This window comes from Condylostylus longicornis, unplaced genomic scaffold (genome assembly GCF_029603195.1).
Source record: "Condylostylus longicornis isolate FDR11 unplaced genomic scaffold, ASM2960319v2 ptg000018l, whole genome shotgun sequence".
In the NCBI taxonomy this organism is placed as follows: domain Eukaryota; kingdom Metazoa; phylum Arthropoda; class Insecta; order Diptera; family Dolichopodidae; genus Condylostylus; species Condylostylus longicornis.
In genome coordinates this window covers 10410810-10437061 of record NW_026577987.1, presented here as the reverse complement: position 1 = coordinate 10437061, position 26252 = coordinate 10410810, and the positions used below count along the sequence as shown (strand labels likewise).

At 25.2% G+C, this 26252-nt stretch overlaps 2 protein-coding genes across 3 annotated transcripts; one reads left to right on the top strand and one right to left on the bottom strand.

Annotated features, from left to right (window-relative positions):
* Window positions 1-319: 319 nt before the first annotated feature.
* On the top strand, window positions 320-26135 carry LOC129606258 (bcl-2-related ovarian killer protein). 2 transcript variants are annotated; one of them, XM_055516474.1, is made up of 7 exons: window positions 320-1112; window positions 24773-25038; window positions 25128-25277; window positions 25348-25456; window positions 25529-25591; window positions 25845-25903; window positions 25964-26135. In XM_055516474.1, the coding sequence occupies exons 2-7, from the start codon at window positions 24787-24789 to the stop codon at window positions 26123-26125; spliced, it is 795 nt and encodes a 264-aa protein (XP_055372449.1). In that variant the 5' UTR covers window positions 320-1112; window positions 24773-24786; the 3' UTR covers window positions 26126-26135. The 2 variants fall into 2 exon arrangements, with proteins under 2 accessions (XP_055372449.1, XP_055372448.1); XM_055516473.1 differs by having other exon boundaries at window positions 25348-25591.
* Window positions 21198-24730, bottom strand: LOC129606475 (uncharacterized). Its single transcript, XM_055516816.1, has 4 exons — window positions 22713-24730; window positions 22483-22655; window positions 21924-22420; window positions 21198-21224 (listed from the first exon to the last, which is right to left on the bottom strand). Exons 1-4 carry the CDS (start codon window positions 23885-23887, stop codon window positions 21198-21200), a joined length of 1872 nt encoding a protein of 623 aa, XP_055372791.1. The 5' UTR covers window positions 23888-24730.
* Window positions 26136-26252: the final 117 nt, after the last annotated feature.

Below are 26252 nucleotides of genomic sequence, written 5' to 3'. Positions count from 1 at the left end.
ATTTTATGGGTGCGATAATTATATTATTTACGAGATATAAACGTTCTCTTCTTTTCATTTTTGTATTTACAATATTTTGTGAGTATACATTCCACAAAATAAAAATTAATATAAACAAAACGAGCATTGTTGTCATTAACTCTGGGCCGTGTTGTATGTGGAACACTATTATTTTGCTTTAATTTTTTTGCTTTAATATAAACATTATTTTTACCTACATTATTTGTACTTACAAGTTATATACATAGATAGCTATTCTATATTTTCTATGCATTTCGATTTTAAATTTTTAGTTTTAAATTTTCATTCATACGCGATATTTTATATTGGTAAGAATTTTTTTAAATTCTCGGTTTTTCAGTTTCAATAAACAAAATAAAGAAAAAGCTCTTTTTTTGGGATAAAGAGCACAAATAAAACGAAAAAAAGATAATTAAAAGAAAAGAAAAAATAAACCCACCCGCTCTCGTAAAAACTTCAATATTGTATTTTAATGTTATTTATGTCGTTAAGCTGTTTCATGCCGTTATTTTTCTAAAGTTGTTAAAAAAATATTTATGTAATATCAGTTTAAATCGATGAGTTAAGTGGATAAATACGAAAAAAGAATATACAAAATATACAATAAAAACATTTAGGGAGAGTAAAAATAAAAATGTACACACTAATTGTATTAAAGTGAATTTAAGTTTAATAATAAAAAAAAAAATTCAAAGTCAACTGCTTCTGTTTTGATTTTAATTGAAAAGTAAACGGAGGTTGGCTAGCTGGCAATTAAATCTATTAAAACTATCAATAAATTTTTTTTATAATATTTTTATTTTTTTAAAAAATTACGATTAAAAAAATATTTTTGAGCCGGGTGAATTTAATTAAATTTCACATGTTCAATTTAGGATCAATGAAAATATTCTTTATAAAATATTAAATATAACAAAAAATAAAAAAAAAGATAATGAAAAGAAAAATGTTTCAATTAAAATCGAAAAGATCGTTAAGCTAATAATATAGTCGTAGCAATGAGTGTAATATTAATCGCATACAATTACGTCAGGTGATTTCTAAAGGCATTTTTCACGTTTATTTTGTATACATTTTAAACCTTATAAAAGGTAATTTTGTGCTTTTTATTTTTCTAAAAGTTTAATTAATATTTTTTTTTATATAATTTGAGTATCTACTACCTACCAGTAATATATGTAAATATTTATAAAAAAAAATAAAGCTGTTCAAAAAAAAAAATGAAAATTTTTTGTATCTCATTCTGTTTTTTTGTTTACGTTTCAATAAAAATGTTAAAAATTATATAGAAAACTGATTAAGGAAAAAAACAAATTGTAAGCAATATTTTTTATTTGATTGTTTTGTAATTTTTGTTTTTTCTTATTAATAAAATTGTTCTTGTAATAATTATTGCGATTGTAATGTGAATTCATACATAATGTTCATTTTTATATACACAATCTAACTTCAAAATTAAAGTAATTTACTGTATTAAAACGCAATTCAGCTTATAAATTATATTTGCTGAATTGTATGTATTGATACAGTACAACGTCCCGGGATTTCAGAATTGCAGCAATACTAAATATTGCTACACGCATTTTAACAATCATATCTAATAAGCTGAATTGTGTATTAATATCGAATTTCTGCAACTTTGAAGTCAAGGGTAAATTTTGCAATTTTGAATTTGTAAAGCATATTAATGTCATTAGTTATGTGATATTCACAAATATAATAATTAAAAACCTTCAATTTTTAATTTTATATTTACGATATTATTACGATAATTTTGATTTTATTATAATAAAAAGTGCATTAAAAAAATATGCAAAACGTGAGAAATTAAAAAATTTAAAATACAATTGAAAGTGAAATGAATATTTATTATTAATCTATAGTCTATTTTATTTTATTTATTTTTTATTAAATTTAACTGAGAGTATGTAACATCAATACTTATGTATGGAAGTTTGCGTTCAAAAAATGTTTTGTATATTAATTGTGTATTTAAAGGTCATTAAATTTATTTAACAGTGCTAAAACAAAAATAAAAAAGTAATTGCATTGATTTTTTATTTTTCATTTATTTTGATCACGAAATTTTAAAAAAATTAATTTATTTTTTGTTGCTTTTTTTTTTCTTGTATTAGTCATAAAAGGTGACAACTAACTGACTATATTAATAAACTAAAAGTATTTAATAATATGTTCAAAAATTCTTTAAACAAAATATTATGTAATTTAATTATTTTTAAAAATTGAAGTAAGTAGTAAGTATAAAGTTTGAAATTTTCTCTATTTTACTTTTTTATTTTAACAATTATTATAATTGTTATACATGTTAATTTTTTATGTGGTAGATAATTTTTGTTAAAAATTAAAAATATTTCCACCAATTTTTTAATTATTGCATTAGTAATTTGGCAATCTTGGTATTTCTTTAATACATACCGTTACTTTAGCATAATATAATGCTTTGTCATCTATACATAAGTTAATACTCGTATACTATGTATGACTTTTTTAGGACATTTTTAGGACATTTATTTATCGAAGTTTTTTCGAATCAAATCAAAAGTTAGAAATTAGTATGTAAGTGCGAGGTTGTTCAAGAATCAAAATATAAGAATTATTCTCTGTTAATAAAATACATATGAAGAATTCTAGAAAAGAAACACGGGAAACACGAAAGAAACGTAAAACTCTATAACTATTGATATTTGAGGGAAAGTACATTAAATATGAAAGTCATTTTGCAGAAGTTTTTCAGAAAAGCTTTTTCCTTTTTAATTTCTATAATATATTCTTAATATTATTATAGTTTGATGGGTGGATGTTTGGATGATGATCTCACATGAGATATACATGTGACTCAAGTGATACAAATCATACAGTGATTACGATACAGTCTTAAATAAGGTATATAAAAAGCTATTAGCACCCAGCTTTTCATTTTATCACATTATGTGAAAATGTCATAGATTTTTAAAATCATATGTTCATAATTTTTTCCTTTTATACGACTATATTGATTATACAACCTCTACCTTATGAAAAATTTTAAACTATAAAATCATTATTTCTTTAAAGCTTGTGACATATACATACAGAAGCACATATACATTGTGTAATGTAATACATAAATTTTCCTCGAGGGAAAAACAATAATAAAATTTTCCTTAAGAATATAAAAAAAAATACTTACATATGTAGCTTTGTATATTAAAGTAAATAATGTATTTTCCCTATAATTTGTTTAGTTTAAAACAAATTTTTACTACAATATAAAAAAAGTATCCACTTCTAATATAATACAATTAAATAAAGACTATATGAACATAAAGTATAAAGTACAAAGTTTACAAATTTTCCAACAATACCACACAAAAAACTCAATTTTTTTAATATAAATTTTGTATTATGTATTTATTTAAAATCGAGTTCAATAAACAGAAGCAGAAAAGAAAAACATATTAAATATATACGTTTATCATGTAATTTATGTACTCTCATATATGGAGGTACCTACAATATACTTTAGTAATTTGGAATAGATTTTACTTTGTCTATACACATTCTACAATTACAATACTACAATTTTTTTTTAAATATACTTAGTTATTATACCCAAGTATAGTCTATGATTTCTTAAATAAATTTAAAATCAATGAATTTTGAAAATAATTTTGAAAAAAAATAAATAATTGATTTGATATATAGAAAGAAGATTATTATAGAAAAATAGGTGGGAATTTCAAAATTCAATTTATAAAAATTATAAAATTTGTGTAAAAGACAATGGTCAAAAACCTTAATCAATAGAAACCTTATGATTATTTATTCAAAAATGTAAAACTGAAAAATTTTACATACTTAATTACAAAATTCTATAATTTTCCATAAGCTTATACCATAGGGTTGCCGCCTGATTTTTTTAAGGAGTTTAAAGGAGTTTTTTTTTTTCAATTAAAAACGAAGTATTTTGAAACAAAAATTAATACGAGCTCTTGAAACCAAACAAAACGTCCACTTACAGAATATAAATAACAAAAATTTGAAAATTTTACACAATTTACGGTATCACTAATATGGATTAGATATAGAAATTTTCTAAAATAAGTTTTCAACAAATCTTGATTAGTTAAATTGACACTTACTTAAAAGGCTTCGTATCTTATTTTTTACTTTTAATCAAAGAACTTTCGACATTCTTTCCTATATACCTTTGAATTATACTTTTTTAATATGAAATTATGCATTAGATTCGCCTGAAATAAAAATCATTTGAGATATCGTTTCAGATTTTGTAGTGGTTACGAGTAATACACAAAAAATTTTCTTTAGATTTAACGTCTTAAAGCTTATACACTTAATTCTATAGCATGAATTTTAACAATTTTATACTTTTTATGTTCAAAAATTATATGTATTTAATAATTAGTAGTAAGTACTGTTATACACACAATGATTATGTCTATTTCAAAATAAAATATATAGTTTTCAATTTTCCAATAATAATTTTGTTAATTTTTCAAAGACCTAAGTAAAAGTTCATAAAATTTCATATTGAACAATGAAAATAATTTATAATAGATCATTCTGAACCTCAAAAATAATTTTTAAAAATTTCATGTCTTAATTATACTTTATTTTTTTAATTAATACGTAACATAAAACAAGATGATTCTAGCTTAGATAGCTATGCTATACTCCCATATAGGAAAAGTTTTAAATTTTGAAACAAAGGCAATTATTGTTCGTTTCAACACTATACAAGTATAAAATTTCCTTGTTCTTTAGTTACACGTTATATGCAATTAAATTTCAGAATCACCCTTTGTCATCTATGATAATTTAAAATAATTAAAAAACAACAAAACCATTACGTTTTCCGATGATCAGTTGAATTTTAATTAAGTATTTTTTTTAAATTTTATATATAAACAGTCTAATATATAATATGCATATATATAAATATTATTATAAATCTATATTTTGTATGATAAATATATTAGACAAATGGTCATCTTACATCAGATTTATCTTAAGTTAACTCTTGAGCAAAAATGGTTTCTTAAAATTATGGTGGATAAATTTCAAAAATTTCTAATGCAAGACACTATTCTATTCTCGTTATTTTATAAAAAACTATGAAATAATTTTTTAAAAATAATATCATTAGCAGCTTTCTACAACGTATTATATCCCTAAAATCAACCGACACAACAAATTTCGAATGTCGAGCTTTGGGCGAAAATGCACATTTCTCCAAGCTAGGAAAGCGTAATTATACTTTTATCAAAATGTCAGTCTGTCGATTTGTCCGTGTACTCTCGCATTTCCATTCCGGTTGAATTGATTTTCATTAAATTTAAATTTACTTTCGTTATCAGTTCTCGGGCGATATCATTTACAAAACGGCCAAATTTTATATTTTTATCATAATCTTGTGAAACATATTTATACATATGTACTTTGCGATCGGTTATGTACTGACCACATCAAATTATTTTTTTATTTATTTAATTTTCAATTTATTTTAAATTAAAAAATAAATCTTTTTTTATTTGCATACAATAAAGTTTTTTTTTCTCGTTTAATAACAACAAGTGATCTTCTATTATTTATATGCATAAATAATCGATTATACGCGTATTATCGATATCGAGTTTTCATAATAAATAAATATGAAACACTTTAATCAATGAAAGATACAATATACTTACATATACATAAATTAACAATAATGAAAATGAATGCAAAGCTTTTTAAAATTAAGTGTTTGTATAATAAACACAATTTGGGCATAAAATTTTAAAAAATATAATAAAAAACAAAATTTGTGGTTAAAGAATATATACTCGTATATGCGGTATATATAAGAATATTGTACGTATATAAACTTTGTATTTTCAATAGTATTTTATTAGTCACGTTTATTTAATAACTTTTGTATTCAATATTATTTTAAATAAAATTTGTTAATATTAACAATTACTATTTACTTATGTATATGTGTATTGACTGCTTATTGTTATTCTAATGATGAATATATATGTGCCAAAATAATTACTTTATAAATCGTCAATCTTTATTGTGTACTTAAAATTTTTTGTTATAATAGTACACTTGACGTCATTTATTAATTATATGCTTAATAAATTTAATAGATGTATGTAAAGAAATATACTTTGTTGGCTTAAAATATTTCTTCATTAATTATGATGTATAATATAGATACCATGGGTAATTTATATGTATACTTAAATATAAAAAAACTCACAATACATGAAGAAGAAAATAGTAACATTTTTAAATATGGCTAGATTAGGTTGACGTCGGCTACCGTAAGGTACAAAAAGATCCTTATATACGTTTTCGGGTAACAGTAATAGCAGTGCATACCCCAATTGTACAAATCTACAAATTTACAGGGTACACTTAATGCCCGATAGGCCCGTACAGAAATTTTTTGTTTTAATTGTAAGGAATAAAGTAAAATTAAAAAATAAAATCATTTTTAAATTACATGATTTCCATTAAATTCTTGTTTAAAATTACTTAATAAGACAAAAAATTAAAGAATTTAACTAAGAAAATTTAAAAGTGCTTAACCAAAAGACTAAAATTAGACGATGAAAATAAAGAAGCACAGTATAGCGATCATATGATGCCACTAAATTTTTTTCTACAAATAATTCAATGTAAATTAATAAATTAGAACATTTGATTTGAAAATTTTCACTTTTGAGTTTGTTAATTTTTTAATGACCTTTATTTTACTTTGACATTATCGCATTGCTGTTAAAAATTATTTTTGTAACATAGTTTTGTATTGCGAATCCCTTTTAATATAATATCAAATATAACAATAAATATTCTTATTCAGTTTATAAAATTGCTGAAAATTATTTTGATTTTCATCAATATTCTCGATTTTGAGCAATTGGGATTTTATTTTCTATAAGCAACTTTCTTTTTCTTGGTTTTAGTATACGCATGGAATGAATCACGAGTTCTACAAATTTGACGTAATGTTGATGTATGTGTCATGAATAAATTTTTAATTTAGGAGCGTAAAAAACGTGTCAATTTTGAATGTATCTGATTGCTTAATTGAATGAAGTAAACCTTCTCTAAAGCCCAATATTTCTTTAGAATTTCATATAAATATGCTCTTAATTTTTCATTTTAGTATTTTTGCTTTGTATCTGAGTTCTAGAGTACAAAAAATTTACAATTGTGATATTACTCTTACAATTTATTATACTACTTTTCCAATATTATTATAGTACATATATTGGAAAAGCAAGATTTATGGTTTCTCTAATTGCAAAGATAATAAGAAATTAGCAATTTACTAGAATAAATTTGGGGAAAAGCAAGAAGAAGGTTAAGTGTTAATTTTTATTTGTTTTAAAATCTATTATGGTTTTTTTTAAGAACGATTAAGGAAACAGGAAGTTGTTAAAATTTCTGTTTATTATTTTAAAAAGCATTTTTGCTTTTATTTTCTGAATTCAAATAATCTTCACCTTAATTAACGCCATAGTTGAACGAAAAATTTTTAAGAATTGTATTATATAAACTTTTTAATACATCAGAAAGAACAGAACATTGGTTACTTATTCATGGCTTCGTCATTGAATTCTTACTAGTATAATTTTTTGCCGGTTTCAAGTCACTTCTTCCGCGATCTTTTTATAATCATTTGTAAGACAATGGCGGTTTTAAAGCGTTAGTTTCATTGTTGTTGAATATTTATCCACCGAATCCATTATCAAAATATTTTCTTAAGTGAATTTCTTAAATATTACAATACTACAATATCAGTTCATTATCAGTAATTTCACATTCTTTGTATAATAATTATTGAATTTGTCAAAGCATGATCAAATCATTTCAGCATTTTATAAACAAGCATCTCAAAATTAACTCTTGAACACAATATTTATTGCAGAAATTCAAATTCGCTCTTAAAATAATTGGTTCCGAAATGTATTTTGAAAATGCAGAAAAATAGATTTTTAAAAATATTTTCGGTTTCTTCAAAATTTTTCTACTCGTATACACAATATAAAACGTTCTACTCGTATACAACTCGATATAAAACGTTTCTGTTTATGCCTTCAAATTCTCTAATTAACTTTGTATGCATAATTTAGAATAGATAAAGGAATTTATCATTTTAATAATATACCGTAAATTCAGTTGAGACATGTTCTTAAATAATGTTTTATGTACGCCTAATAAGTAAGTAAAAATTAAACAAAAGTTTTTATTGTTCACGAAATAAATATGGAAGGAATATTTTTCTGTAAATTTACTCTAAAAATTTATGTAGATGAAATCATAACCAAAATTAATAAGAAATATTAAGAAAACGTAAAGCTTTTTACACCAATTTATGTTTGGTTTATTTATCCGAGCAGTGCTTCGCCGTCAAAAATCTATAAATCTCATAGCATCAAATTTTATTATTTGACGGATATTATCGTGTTCAGTGTAGATATTGTTTACAAATTCTTTACTGACTAATTAATAAATTTCTTTTTTATTAGTCAAATTATAAATTAACTAATTTGGTAATTCCTGAACATTTGAACTGGAAATATTTTTACCAACGTACATAGCATCCGTACCAACGTACATAGAAGAAATTAAAATTTTCTACTTTTCTAACAGTTTGCGTTGAAAACTCTTCTTGGTCCAATTAATAACTATAATACCTATTCTATTCTTATTGGAATAAATATAAATACGGTTTGATATAATGAAGAATTATTTAAGTATTATTTATTTATTTATTCATTTAGTACACGTTGAGTCCCATGCTCACGTGAACAAATTTAATTTAATATAAGTCCCACTAATTTTCTGCACCTGAGCAATAAAAATATTTTTTTAATTCTCCCATATTCAAATTAATTCAAAATCTTTTTCACAACTAACTTTCATTTAAAAAGTCAATCTTTTGCTCAACAAGACAAACTTCTTATACCAAATACTTTGATCCTTATAAAAGAAAAAATCTTTTTGCTAAATGATAGTTTCATATTTAATTTAGAAATGTTTTGAGTTTTCATATTAAAAAAACGAATTCAATAGAACGATAAAATTAATATAGTGTAAACATTTTATTGTTTATACACCTATACAGCTCAACATATATTAAGATAAAAGTGAAATCAATAGACATTAAGATAACAAAAACCAATTTTTTATACTCTTAAAAAAAAATAATTACAATGTTCGACGTGTGTTAATTTTAGTGTCGATATCATACGATAAAAAAAATTATTGATAACACTTTAATGTTTATTATCTGTTTCGGGCACAGGCGCAACTCAAGAATATTTTATCAAATATTTTATTCAAGTTAAGAATTTTTCAAACTTTTGTAGAGGAGTTTCATGTTACTGATTACACTTTTAAACTATATGAGTTGATTAGGAAAAAAATTATTACTTTTTTCAAGCTTCCTCTTAAATTTAAAAAACAAAATCTACAAAAGGAATGTAGATAGTATGAAACAATTGCAGGATCTTTTAAACTCCTTATCAAAGCATGCATGTAGCTGTAACAGAAAATTCATAGCTTTTTATTTATGCAATTATTTGTATTAAAGAAAGCCTTTCCCTAAATGCAAACTAACTTGCACTCTGTTTTATTCAGCAATTTAATTTGAATAGTTGAAAAGATCAAGTAAACGTTAGATCTGCAATTAGGTGGAAGCTCAAGCATTTATTTATATAATTATATTTAAAATAAGATTATATCGTAAATTACAGCGAATTTTGCTCTATTATAATTCATAAAAATCACAAATCGTATGTGAATATTAACGCATTTATTTTGCAGAGGAAAATTGTTACAAATTTTAATTTTTGCTAAAAATGAAGTTGATATTAATTTATCAATGTCTAAAAGTCAATAAATAACAAAAAAATTATTTATGTGCATCATAAATTTCAACCATAAAATAAAATTTCTTTTGTGTACAAGAATTTTCACTTTTTTTTAATATTTTAAAAACAATAAGCTGAAAATAACAAAAATAAAGATTTCAAATTCAAATATCAAAACATTTTTCTCTATTTATACAAGCAATTCAAAATTAAACATGTACACAACATTATTCCGATTTTCTGTCAGATAAATATTTAAAAAATTCGCAATAAACAATTTTTAATCTTCATTTCAAAAATTACAATTTTAAAAATACAAAATCTAACTAAACGAATGAATAATGCTTTGATGGTTTATAAAAAAGCACATTTTACTTCATTAGAATTTGATTCTCAAACTAAAACTCTTTTTTATAAATCTCAAATGCTCAAATTTTCTTTTAAGACCTTAACGCTTGAACACACCCTGCAATTTTAATATGATTCATCCAAAGAAATTTTTTAAGATAAATTTTATTTTTTAGGTTATTTTTGAAGAAATTCATTAATATATTATTTGGTAGAAATAAACTTGAAACAGATGAGGCCATTTGGCGTTAATTATACCCTCATTATTTTGCATTCTCCGCTATATCATAAACCTGGTGATTTTCACCCCTTACATTAATTCAATTCAAGAATTTTAAGTCAGAAAAAAACATTAAAATTATTCTGTATGCACATTTATAATAATTGTTATAGTTTATTATCATTGCATACTTTATGGAGTAAATATTAAAAAATTTTAAAACAATTTTTCATTCAAAGATTTGGCGACGAATCACTGCAAAGATATTGGAAATGATTTAAGATTTTTCACAGTTCCTGTTATTTAATTTTTGAACGGGTAGGCCCTTTCATAAACACAATATATCCTGATATACAAATCGAGTTTGTTGATAAACATTACTTAATTTTTAGAAACATGTAGAAAAATTGTTTGTGAGTAGCACAGTTAAATCATATCTTTAGATATTGCATAACTAGAACTTTATATGTTTTTGAAGATTCGGTTTTGTATTCTAAAAAAACGAGCCAACAAACGAAATCAAATTTAATAGAAAAATATTTTTAAAATGAAAAACAAAATATGCTTAAAACATAAACAACTGACTTATGTATATGTTAATGTATAAAACATTGAGTATAACAATCTGTTAATATTTCTTAATATTAATTTTAAATGTTATTATTGTTAAACATTTTTGGTTTGGATATTCTCAAATCATACATACATACGTATATGTAATTATTGTCATTATGTCATAATATCAAAGTAATTAAAGAAATTTTTTTAATGACAAAAGCATAAGCAATTGAATTGTACGCATAAGTAAAAAAAAAAATTCATTATTTATAATTTTGAAAATTGCCTCCAAATCGCAAAAAAATTACATTTATACATGTACGTATGTACATATTTTAACTAATTATCTGTCTCTTTATTTTTCATGTACTTCCATATATGTATGTATGGAACGTTTGTATTAATAATATTGATTTTATTTGTTTTATAAAAAACTTAATTAACTGAAAGTAAAATTATCCGCGCCTTAATTATGTTTTCGGTATTTTTTTCATAGCAAATATTTTTATTTTTCTTTAAATTAATTTTCCTATATGATGAGTTCTCTTGAAATGGTAGTGATCAAGTTTTAGGAGACGCTGAACATTTTGTTATAAAAACTAAAAATGTTTAATTTTTCTTTATTTAAATATCGCTGTGATTTTACAGAAATTGCATATATTTGAGATTTGCACTTAGAACTGAGCAAACTGTAAGTAGAAGTTTTTATTTAAGATAAAGAGGTTCAAATCTTTTATCACATAATTAAATAATGTGGTTTGCATTTCTTAATACGTATGGTTAAAATATTTTTGCAGTTAATTGTAATATCTATTATTATCATCAGAAGATATTTTCATAAATAACAATGTATAAGAAAATCATTATTTTATTATTGTCTTCTCTATAAGAAAAATGTAAATATTATACCCCGTCCTGGCAATACTACATGTGTTTAAAATAATGCAGTTTACAAGCATATTGGAAGTATTTAATGATAAAATACACCATATTTTGTAAAAATTATTCTTCATTGCCTTCTGTTCTATAAAAACGGAAAATTATTAAAAACCTGAACTTAGAATCATATGTATATTCTGTGCATGCGTGCATAATATCGTTTAATTTCTGTAAAACTGTAATATAGCTACTTTCGGAAGACATCATCAATTTGACAATTATATCAATCGCGTCAATCACCTTCATATGCAAATGACAGTAATACGCAATTAAAGCAACACTTGTCAGCTGATGATTTATAACTTATATGAAAAAATCAGTCATTTTTAAAAATTTAAAGTTTTTTTGTAAATAAATGCAAAAAAAAATTAAAAAATCACTATTACGTACGTTAGCAACAAACACTGAAATTCATAACGCCAGCATCAAAAAGTATTGGAATTCATGATTTTTTACTTGCAAATTGTATGCAAATGACGTTCTGGGAAAGTGCCATACATAAAACTGTTAATGTTTCTATATACACATAGATTATTTAAATTATTTTCCTTATTTTTTAAATGAAAAAAATTAAAGAAAATACATACCTATAATAAGGTAGAAAACTTTATTACATAAAACTAACCCTGACTTCGAAAATGCAGAATTTAGTTTATGAGTTTAAATTATTGAAATTCGTAAAAATACTATAATACTATAGATTCAATATTGAGCTCCATTTAATTTATAAAATTATATATATATAAATATACGGCTGGAAAAGTTATGGCGTCCGTTTTTTGGGATGCGCTTGGGATAATTTTTATTGATTATCTTCAGAAGGGAAAAACAATCAAAGGTGAGTATTATGCAAACTTATTGCAGCGTTTGAGGGAGAAATCAAAGTAAAACGTCCACATTTGTCGAAGAAAAAAGTGTTGTTTCATCAAGACAATGCACCAGTTCACACATCTGCAATCGCCATGGCAAAAATTAATGAATTGAAGTTTGAACTACTTCCTCGCGCACAGTATTCACCAGATTTAGCCCCCTCAGATTACTTTCTATTTCCAAACTTGAAAAAATGGTTTGGTGAAAAAGATTTTTTACAAATGAAGAGGTAGAGTCCTTCGTTGAAGGCTATTTTACAGAGTTTCCCAGTTCTTACTATAAAAATGGTATCGAAGCAATTCAATACCGCTGGCAAAAGTGTATCGACCTAAAAAGGGACTATGTCGAGAAATTAAAATAAATTTTGTCAAAATTTTTGTGTTTTCTTGGTTAGGCTACTTAATTCTGGCATAGCCCTCGTATGTATATGTATAGGTACGTCTACGTAGGTATAACAAAAATACTTTTTAATTTTATTTCTATTGATTTGTACGAGTATGTAATGAAATTTAATTGTCTTCTTTTGGTTTGTTACCGCACATAAAAATACTTAATGTTCAATTCTCTTTTTGTGGTTGGTTTATGATCTTTATTGTTACTATAAAGGTTTGCCATAAAATATTTATAGTAACATTTTCTTAGATGTTTAAAATTTAATTGAAATTTTTTCTTATTACTTTAAACTTAAATCTTTCCTATAATATTTTGCTTTTTTTTTTGTTTTTTCCATTAAAACCGCAATATATTGTAGAATAGTGCTCACAAAAAGTAGCACAAATTTACTCAATGAAACTTCAATATAATTAAAATTTTATTATTTTTTGTTATTGTTTATAAATGAATTTTCCCTCACCTAATAAAGTAATTAATGTTTAGAATAGAAGGTGTATACACATATACTGTTTTTACTATCTTTTATATAGATTATAATATACTTTATACTCAAGGGATCACAAACTTACATCATATTTTTTAGAGAAAACTATATTGGTGCTTACATTAATATTTACTAAACAAGGCACAATAGATTTCACTTAAAAATATTAAACTATGAAATAGATATGTACGTATATACAGAGTGATTCAGTAATCAGTGCGTTAACATATTATACCATCGCTTATTTTTGGTATTCCGAATGAATATAAAATACAAAATCAAATAATATGTTAATTTTATTAGGCCTTTTCAAAAATTCTTTGTTTGATGATTTTATTTGTTTCTGAAGGGAAGTTTCAAGCAAAAAAACTTGGGCAGTTAAAAATTTTGTTAAAATTCGTTAATATCCCCATATCTGGGAAAGTGTTAAAATTTCAAACCTAGTTTCATACAAAAAATTTAAACAATCTTGATGCGATAAACGATGGTATGTGTCAAAAAGCATTGACTATTGAATAACCCTGTGTATACATAAAAATGTCTATATGCATTTATAAATATTTAAATGAATGTAATGTAGAATTTGCGGTTTACCGCTTATTTATATTTATTTAAGCTTAACTATCTAAAATTAAAAAGCACTATTTTTATCTTGTATTAATATTAATATGCGCGATGACTTCATTTCTTTTTGACTTTATGAAGTACAAAATACTGTATTTATGTTCTAGTATACTGTGTAAATGAGATGAAGCCATATTTTATATTTCTCTTATACAGTAACATCTCAGTATAATAAATAAAAATTATGTGATGTTGCATTGTACGTCTGTTATATTTTATAGAGATTATACTGTATTTTGTTCTTCCTAATAAATACCCTTCTGTTTGTAATTATACCCTTATGAACGTATGTTCGAAGGATATACTAAATTTGTCCTACCGTTTGTAACGCTAAGAAATAATAGTCTGAGATATAGACCTGTAAGTTTTTGATCAGCGTCGAATTCTGAGTCAATATTACCATGTCTGTCTGTTCGTCCATTCTAACAATAACTCAAAAACTAATAAAGATCACAACATTTTTACAAATGATTTCTAATAGTAAATGCCAGAACCCTATTTAAATTGGACATGATCGGCATACCCGTTCGGGTAGTTGCCATACAACTTTAAAATTTATTTGGCTATATCTCAGAAACTATAAAAGCTATGGCATTGAAATTTCTTACAAGCGAATATATTATTAGGTTTCTAAAGCGTGATTAAAAATCGTTGAATCTTGACTCCTTATGGTAGCTGCTTTATAACTTCCATAGTTATTTGACCCTGTCTCAGAAATTATTGAAGTTATAATATCGAAATTTTGTACAAGCAAATATATTATTAGGGTTGTCAAGTGTAATAAAAATCATTGAAATTTTTTGACTCCTTGTGGTAGCTGCCATACAACTTATAGAGTTGGTTGGTCATATTTTAAAAACTATTAAAATAACAGTAGAGAAATTTTTTAATAAATTAATATGGTAATACGACAACTTAAAGTCATAGTGTATACTACAGTCAGCTATGGCGTATTTACTCGCACATAGGATAACAAATTCGTGTGGTTATCACAGAACTAACATGGCCAACTCAACTTTTTTTCGTTTTATGTCTGCTTTTAATTTTTCTACTGAATTTAAGTTATCAAGTGTTCGGCTTCGCTCTCATAAAATTTGCCATTTTTTAAATCACCAATATATCATACTAACGAGACCTAAAAGAAATAAAGTTTTGAATGCATATTTCATATAAAGATCACACCAACAGTAATTATCAACTGGTTGTTTATAACTTTTAAGCTGCCATCAATGTTTTACGTAAAATATTTCTCCACAAGTTTCCATTAAATTGTTATGCCGAGGTTTCTTTGTTATAGATATTATGCAGTACAATTTCACTAAATTACTTGATTTAATCTCAATTAAATTTTATATTAAATAATGGAGTATGTAAATATTATTGATATTTTACAAAATATATTAAATTATGCAATATCAATATGATATGGTCGAAAAAATTGTTAATCTTTTACGTTTATTTTCTCTGCAAAGACATAAAGCAAAAATTTAATATTTTGTTGAGTTTGTCTACAAATTTTACGCCAATCTATTGTATAACAGTTGTGGTTACTAATTGTCAATAAAAATATTATTATTTGCGCTCGTATGACAACCCTAAATATGCATAATAACTTTAACCACAAGCAAATTTCAGTTACAGTTTACTTTAATTTTGAATTAGAATTTAGAGCACTCATATTAAATTATAGAAAATCTTTTGTGGTTTTGTTTTTATACGTAATAAGTGGGTGCACAGTAAAAAATTTTAACAAAATGTTTATTATGAGAACGATATTCGATTTGAAATTTTATCTTCAAAATTTTGTTAGATTCATAAACAATATTTTTTTTCTGCTGTTTAATTAATTTTCCTAGCTCATGCTATTTTTTTTGGTCTATTGCTTATTGTATTTGAAATTTTGTTCAAAACTGAATTGTAAAAAATTATTTAAACGGTAATAATACTGTTTTAGTCATAACCATTTTCGTTTGTAAATATAGAGTGATGTACAAAAACTAATAGCGCATATCGTCAAAAATTTTCAATCTCTGGCAAGAAGCACAAACAACTCGTTTGTATATAAGTTATAAAGTTATTTGATCCGATCTTTTTAACGAAAGACAATTAAAATGATAAGCAATTAGCTCATAATTTAATGTAAAATAATTAACAGTAAATTGATGATTATGAAAAATGTGAGATAGGGCGGGTACTTGCACGCATAGTAAAAAACTTAACTGAACATAAGAAACTAGACGAAATTAAATATAATATGTACGTTTTAAAAATAACAATTTGTTGTTTTGCACAAATCATTTATCTCAAGTTAGTATTTGAAGAAACTATACTTTTACAATAAAAGCTTAACTCCACATAGGGGGCGGCTATAAAATTCATATATATAATAAAACAAATTTGTCACTAATTTTTATTTGCAATAAGAACTTATCTCGAGGTAAGTGGTTCGTCAAGAAAACAAAAAAAAAATGCCAATAACTCTGGCTACATCCGTGACTACCCAAAATTTATGAGTATATAAACACAAAACGGAGAATTTGCTGCTATACGTACATATCTCATTTTTGTCTTACCTTAAGTTAGGCCGTTTTGTGTTTATGGCCAATGATATTTTGACAATTCCTTTTTCTAAAAATTTTCCCGGAACATTCCACTTTTAGAACTCTTTACGACATATTTTTATTAACGACCTTTGATTGCTATCAAAGCATGTTTTGAAGGAGCTATTTTCGACTGAATCTAAATCTTTTAATTCGAAAATTTTTTCAATTTCTCCAATTTTTTCAGACATTTATGCTCCTAATTTGACAAAAGGAAATTAAATTTCATTTTATTTTTTCCTTACAACTTGTTTCATCATCTTTTAAAAGAAAACTCAAGAATGAACACTTTGTTGGTTTGTGCAGTAATTCCCGTAAAATTATTTCATTTGAATTTTTGTGGTTTAAAATTGTTTGTATATTTAAAATCTCGTATTTTGAGTCTTCATTTTAACCAAATATAACAGTTTTTGTTTTCATAAAATTAGACCCCATTAATAGTCATTGAATAAAGCATATTATTGAGGTATGTTATAAGTTCAATAGAACAATTAATTAAAAGATTTTAAAAGAATAAAATATTCCAGAATCATTTGAGTTCTTCTTGCTTGTTATTACAAAAATTATTACAAAATAAGAGCAATGCATGTTCCAATTTAATCATGCAATCAGCTGATACATAATTGTACATATGACGTAAATGACGTAATAAATTAACTACCTTATTATAATTCTCATTAATATTATATTTAAATTTAAAGAAAAATTTTTTTTTTTTAAAAACAGCTTATCGTGTACAAATCAATCGTCTTGAAATTAACGCCATTTTTTAATGTTAATTAAAATTTTTAGTTGATTTCCTATGCGCGAACAATTTTTTATTTCACTTGTCATACCGTATACATAATCATCTGAATATATAACATGCAACAAGTTAAAATTTATATCTATTTATATCTACGTATGTATGTAGATATAAATAGATGGCAGTGAACGTAATAAATGAAAAGACGGCGACTGAATTCTAAAATCCAAAAAAAAAAAAATATGCAAACGTTTATTGTTTGTGCATGTGTAACATTTTGAATTTATTGTTATTTTGACCTAAATTTAATTTTTTTTTTACTTTTATTTTCTAAAATTTTAATTAAATTTAATTTAAACATTTAATTGTGTGGTAAGAATGTAAGGCGTACATATTTTACATCCTTTATATAGTAAAAGTTTTTGTTCTTTAAATTCTAACTAAACAAAAATTGTATTTTCAAAATGCTAGTTTGTAAATTTGAAAGTTAAACTGTAATAATTGCTTTTAAGAACTTTTCCAAAAAAAAAAATTGAAAAAATTTGCTTATTTGTTTCACTCTGTTCGTCCGTCCATCTGTCCGTGTGTCTGTTTCATTCTGTTCGTTCGTTTGTCCGTCCATTTGTCCGTGTGTCTGTTTACAAAACTGCTACACCCTTTGAGATTGAAAAGCTGAAAATATATGCACAAATAGATCTTTTATGAAATTTATTTTTGTAGAAGAAAATTTTTATATATTCCGCCCCCTCTGAAAGTCATAGCTACTCAAAGTCCTAAAAGTGCCATTTTTTGATTATTTATTGTACCCAGAATCAAAGTTAGAGACGCGCTTCTTCTCCGCTGAACAGCATAATTCAATATTAAAAATACAACAATGGCCGTCAAAATTAACCTTTACCCAAAACCCTCTTTCTCCAATTTTTAATATCATGTTTTTCTAGACGGCAATTTGTAGCATTTTGAAATTTTAATAGCTTTTAGACACTAATAAATAATTTGTTTCGTTAGAAGAAAATTTTTTCCCATCTCCACTTCCTCCAAGGTTATCGTACTCTTGAAATTCGTAAAATTTCAATTTGCGGTTTCTTATATTTCCGAAGCTATAAGTTTTTGCAAATTTCTATAAAAAGAAAAAGTTAAAGGCAAATTTCATGCCATCAAAAAGTATAATCTGATTAAGTTGAAAATCTATCAAAAAAAAAATTTTTTTTAAATTTTTAATGTCGTATAAGGAATAATATCGCGAGCTGAATAAATATGGTCCAAATTTATAACATGTCACAACTTGAAATGTCGTATTAGAAGATTTAGTATCTCGAGGTCTTAATGTATAATTTTAAAAATTTCTTAATTTTTATCTATCTCGCCCTATCTTTTTATTTATCTTTAATCTTAACTTGCTGTTAACTGTCCAATTCTAACCTCATATTAAGCACTTCTTAAATTTTCTTTTTTTGTTTTTCACTTGTTCAACGGAAAATTGCTTATTTACCAACCATTGATTTGATCCAATATTCTTTGGCCCATAATGTTATGAAATAAACGAATTGAATTTATTGTTTTTATAATTGTTTTAAAATTCATTCTAAGCCATAATGAGATTATATTTCGGTGTTGAGTGTAAGCGACCATGACGATTATTAAAAATAATATTAGAAAATATCTGTTTTACAACATTGATTGACTGTATAAGAACAAAAGGAAAAATTTTCTAAAATAAATTATGTAGATATAAAATAATTTTATTATATTCAGCGCCGGATTCAGAAATACTGGCACATTAATATCAAAAGATACAAACTATTGCCTCCAAACCACTATGTACACACATTGTCGAACTACAGTAAAAATAAAAACGAAGCTGTAATTATCTTCTTATTCCCTAACACCTGAAATAAATTAATTACCAATACGATTTAAACTAGCTTTACTTATCTCAGTGTAAATCTTTCATATTCACAGTGTAAATCTCTAAACTATCCCCTAAATTTATGCAATATTATGTTGTAATGGAAATTACTTCAATAATGTAGTTTATTTGTATCCCTTAGACTTAGATCTGTATGCACGTAAATATAAGCTTTTCACTTAAAATACTATAGAGAAGAAAATGCTATTTTACAACCATTTGTAAGACCGATTACACTTTTTCAAACCAATATTCTTTGATATAGTTTTTGTCTCATCTTTTGAGGAAATAGAAGATTCCTAAAGAATCCTTAATTAATTTTAAATTTTTCATTTTAAAGAGTCAGTAAGTACCGAAAATTTACATTTGACATGGCACTGTATACATATAATCGTCCATTGTAAATAATCTGTTAGCCTATTCCTCCTTATATAAGAAATCCGGCTCTCATATTACATATATAGACTTATATCTTATAAAGGTGGTTATTACATTTGAAAATATCAAATCAGGTGAGATCTAATAAAGTATTTGCTTGTTACATGCAACAGTAAAAAAAATTTTTTAGCCGCGATTTTATGTAACGATGTCTTTTAATAAACTTGTCATTGAAATAGAAAACATAATATTAAAAAATTAATTGACATTTACGTGCTGTGACAAAATATTTACATTATATTTAAAGTAATGACTATAACCATTCCTTTTCCATATAAGTATGATCTCAAGTGAGTATTATAGAAAATTATTTAATTTATTTAATCATTAAAATTCAATAACAATAATGTTCAGCAGATAGAAAACATTTTTGTTTTTTTTTTGTTTTGGAATTTAAATGCATTTTTCTATTTATACCCGTACGAATGTATTTTATTCTAAATTTGCCTTACCGTTTGTAACGCTAAGAAATAACGGTCTTAGATATAGATTCAAGCGATGTTTTTGATCAGCATCGAATTCTGAGTCGATTTAGCTTTGTTTGTCCGTCTGTTCGTCCGTCGGTTCCAACGATAACTCAAAAACTAATTAAGCTAAGTTCATCAAATATTCACAAATGATTAATTATAGTAAATGCCAGAACCCTATTGAAATTGTATATATGATCGGGGTACTGGTTCGCGTAGCTGCCTCACATTTTCCAAATTTATTTGACTATATCTCAGAAACTATAAAAGATGTGGTATTTTTCATGTTAAACCAGTATGTTTGATAAAAGTCGTTAAAATTGCTTGGCTCTTTCTGGTAACTGCCATACAACTTCAATAGTAGTTTGCCACACACAGTATTTTGAAAAACACAGTACTGAAATTTTGCATGAATTAATATGGTAACACGAGCCATAGTCAGCTCTGTGGGATATTCACAACTCGCACATAGGATAATAAATTCGTACGGGTATCACAGAGTTGACATGGGCAACTCTATTTATTTTCGTTTTAGTTTTCAATTCATTTTACATTAAAGCATTTCCACGCATTTCAAATTAAGCATCAAATAGAAACTATAAAATACTTAAGAATTAGTTTTCATTGATTTCGACAATAATTTCATTAAATTAAATTAATTACAAGATATTTCTGTTAAGTGCAAGACCTAATCCATATTGCTTAAATTTAAAAACTAATTTTATTAATATAAAATATAATACATTAAGCACATTTCCAACAAAATTAGAGGAAACTTTAGTTTGACTATGTCTGTCCCCTCATATACGTACGACTAAAATTTCTGTGCCTTTAAGTTAAAAAAAGACCGTAACTTTGTACATAACTGGACCATGATGAGAAAAATTATTTCTCTAAAAAGAAATTTCTCTTATTTTGTTCGCCCCTCTCTCAAATTCATGATCTGCCAAAGTCATAAAAATGACATTTGTTTTAATATTTCTAGAGACGTAGCCGAAAGCATTTTTTTAATTCCATAAACGTGACTAACTTTTTATATTTCTAAACAGAATGTGGAAACGTTGTATAATGACAAAATGGCCATCAAAATTAACTGCTGTCTTTAATCCGCTTATTTACAATATTCAACAAAATTCTTTTGTATAGACACTAAACAACAGCATCCTGTAATTTTAGCGTTTCTAGATTATAAAATTAACTAATAATTAATTCCATTGGTGGAAAATTATTTTCTACTTTTTTCCATAACCTTAAATTCAATAATTAAAATATTTTCAAAAATTGTAAATTTTTTTATTAAATTGTCGTTCAATAAATAAATAAGAAAAAATTTACTAAATACATAGCTTTACTTAAAATAATTTCTTCTTAATTTTAAATAAATGAAAACAATTAAGAAACTAAGAAAACAAACTATTCCAAAACTACCACCAATTAAATAGAACAATTGATAATTCTGAATATTTTTAATATTATTGAAATTTGGGCCTTCATTTTCATCATTATCATAGTCAGGAATAATAACACGAAATGAAATTTTTGAAATTTCTTCAATTTCAGATGAATTTCTGTGTTTAATAATATCACTATTGTTATTGGAGCTTCTTCTGAGTCGTGTCAAAGCATTATTACAATTTTGAGTATTTATATAACAATCAGCTCTTTCCATACACCCTGTAATTTTTAAACTTAAAACAATTTCCTCTCCACTACGCATACCCTGAAACATAATAGCTTTAAATGATAAACGATATCCTAGTGGTGGATCAAAACTTGGTTGTGTTGGACAAACAAGACGCATTACTGGATTAATACATCCCTGTTGTGTAATAATATTGACTGAATTTAAAATTTCACCTGAAGGAGAAAATCTTTGTAAATTTACATCGGTTAATTTCGTGTAATTCCAACCTTAAAATTTTGTAAAATTTTTATTATGAGAATTTTATTTTTTCCTCAAAAATTTTGTTTACCATCTCCAATATTAACATGTGTTCTTAGTAACAACTCCTCTCCTAGATTAACAGATCCATGTGGTTCTAAACGTTTTGTAAAACCACTGGATGATTTTCGTAAAATATCAATACGTGTTCGGAATGGTTGTTGAATTCCTCCTTGTGCAAAAGCACCTACACTTCTTCCTTGTCTAGAAATAAAATGTATTTTAAAATTATTATTTCATTGTTATTTCCGATACACTTACATATTATTAGATGTAGCCATTTTTAAAGCATGAATTTTTGTAATAATTTTCTCTTGCAATTTACATTGAAGAGTTAATATGGAATCAGATGCAGTTTTAATTTCTGGAATTAATGGAAATCGTATTCTTAAACATAAATTATCGCCACAGTTACGTATACCACATTTTAAAAAATCTTCTACCGGTATATTAACAAGTATATGAGATTGTGTTAATTTTAATTCACATCTAGAATCTAAAACACCATTGTCAACTATAGGTATTAATGATATAGGACTATCTAATCTTAATACAGCTTTAAAAAATCCATTTTGACTATTAATACATCGCATCTCTTTTAACTGTAATTTTATTGGATTTCTTGAATTTGTTGTAAACTCAGAAAAATCTTTCGAATGTCGAATTGATACATCAGATGGTATAGGTGGTAAATATCCCAAATTAGGTTCATCTATAGGATTAGGTATTGGTGTTTCAGAGACACTAATTGGTGAAACCGGTTCCTCATAATGATAGCCTTCAGATGGAATTTTATCTATATCTGGTCTATTTGGATTTTTATCATCTAATGGTACATCAAATTCATCAATTGGTTTTGGTGCAATAATTGGTGGTTTATTTGAAGGAACATTATAATCATAGCCACCAAATTCATTTTTATCATATGTAACAAAAATCTGTCCATTACCAAAATTTTTAAATTTTATTCCATTTTGAGAAAATGGAGGCAGATAATCTTGTGGATTTAATCCAGAACTACTGTTAGTCTGTTCTACAGGTAATGTACCAGAAAATGATTCATTTGGTATTTCAAATTGTTGATCCTGTTCTGGAAATTGTTGTTGTATTGGATTATCTATCGGTTTAAAATCATCTGAAGATCCAGGTATATATAAATTATGTGGAGGTTGTTTGGTTGGACGTTGATAATCATATGGATTTTTTGTTTTTGCCCGTTTATTAATTATGATTTCTGGAAAAAAGAATTCTGTTGTTGTTGTCGGTGGTGGTGGTGGCGGTAAAGTAGGTTTAGGTATTATTTGTTGCGGTATTTCATATAACGGTTGATAATAATGTTGATAAACTCCTTGATGTAATAAATGAGAGACATCGGAAACAACAATTCTAAAAATATATAATTCAATTGAAAGATACAATATTTTTCCAATATTCATTCCAAATTAATCTTATTAAAAATATTTGAAAGAATAAAATCACATTGCGTAGAGAATGTGCGTTTGTTTTTTCAACACTGTTGATAAATATTCGAAAATAATGCTTTTATATATGAGAAATTTGTACTTATAGGCAAATAAGGTAGGCAAATGAAATTATTTTAATTAATCGTGACCTTTAAAATTTAAATATCACGATATTTATATTGGATAAGAAAAATTTTTTAATGTGGCTCACATTTAACCAAATTGTATTTAATCCTACACATGCATATTGTCCTATATTCTCAATTATTTTCACTCAACTTTCCCCTAAATCAATTTTTGATCATGAAATATTTTCAAAATAATGACCATATTTTTATTACGTGGAATAATTTTACCTTCCTCATAGTTGTTTTTGAACAGAAACAGTAAAAATCATTTTCAAATTGTAAAGTTGAACTCAAGTTTTTTGTGATAAACCTGAAAGTAAGGAAATGATTATTATTAGAAAGTAGAAATTCTTATAAAAATTCCTAATAGGAAAACGCTAAACAATAAATTTTTCTTATAAAATCAACATCTTGATTTTGGTTTCTAATTAACAAAGAGAAAACAAATCGTCAGCCGTTCACGTTTGCCAACATTGCCAAATTTACTATTGTCAAAGCTTTGCGTTTCCAATGCTTTGAAGAGCGCTACACCTTAAATTTACCAAAGCATACAGTTCATTTCTACTAATTATATAGATAGATTTATATGATTATGTTGAGAACCTTAAACTAGCTAACCAATATAGACTGGAGAGCAATTAAACATCTTTTATCAAGCACTAACCGATATTTATTTCAAACTGCACGTATACTTATATATGTTTGTCTATATCTTGTTATTTAATTAAAGATTTCATTTAAAATATGTCAAACTTGCAACTTTTATCAAATAGTAGTGATCCAAATTTTCAAAAAGATAGAAATTCATCACCATTACAAAGACGAAGAAAATTTAGTTTTCCAGCTACTTTGCATGCTACAACATTATTAGATGTTGGAACAGCTATATCAGCTAGAAGACGTTTGAGTAATGTTAGTGATGCAGTTAGTAGAAAATTATCATATACAATAGGATGGAAACAATCTCAAATTTCTGTTCAAGAAATTACAGCACAAGTATAACTAAAAAATTCAATATGATTTAAAAATAATTTTTCAATTACAACACAATTTTTTTGTTTTTGATCTCGGTATTATTTGTATAGGGTAAGTGCCTTTGTGGCCAGTACATAAGACGACGTCTGAAAAGATCTGGATTATATAATCGTAAATTAGGTTTTCAAAGAATTAGAAGTATTATTGGAACTGCAATGGTTAATCCAACAGTTAAAGATATTTTTCCAGCTGTATCAATCGTAAGATTATTTTTTAAAAGACAAAATTAGATTAATTAAATATAAAAAAAAAAAAACAATTTTTTCGTAGTTAGGTGATGAATTAGAAAGATTACATCCAAGAGTTTATACAGGCGTAACCCGACAAATATCAAGAAGTGCTGAAATTGAATCACCTGAAGCAATTACAATATTATTAAGTACTGTAGCAAGAGAACTATTTCGAAATGATATAACATGGGGTAAAGTTATATCTTTATTTGCAATTGCAGGTGGCTTAGCAGTTGACTGTGTTAGGCAAGGTCATTCAGATTATTTGCCATCTTTAGTACAAGGTATGATTACTTCCATATGTTGCGTAATATTATGCGTAAAAAATTAAATGTGAAATTTGAATTCAAGTGAAAATTTTTGTAAAAGTTCGGGTTAATAGTCGGAAATTGTGTATAAACCTTGTGTTTAAGAAGATTAATCAATTCAAATTTTACATAAATTTTATAAAAATAAAATTTCCCTTACACTTTTTACTTGCATATTTAGAACATACTTAGGAACATATTATTCATTTTATTTACCTTTGTATGATAGGTGTGTCTGATGTTATTGAAGATGAACTTGTGACATGGATAAATGATAATGGCGGATGGGTATTTATAAAGATCTCGAAAATATATTTGCATTATTTCAACTAATTCTTAATTTTATAGAATGGTCTTAACACACACGTTTATCCTGAAAATAATGAATTTTCAACATTTGAATGGACAACTTTAACGTTTGGTTGTATCGTAGCTTTAATAATTCTTGTTATAATTATACGTTTTATTTTCAATGTTTATTTAATTCCTAATTATTATAATAAAATATGATAAAAAACAATTATCCTTGTTCTTACGAATTATTTTCTCTTACATAATTTTCTCATAATTGAATGGAGACTACTTTATTAAGGTATCCTCCCAATTTCTAAATTACTGATTGAAGCAATATATAAAT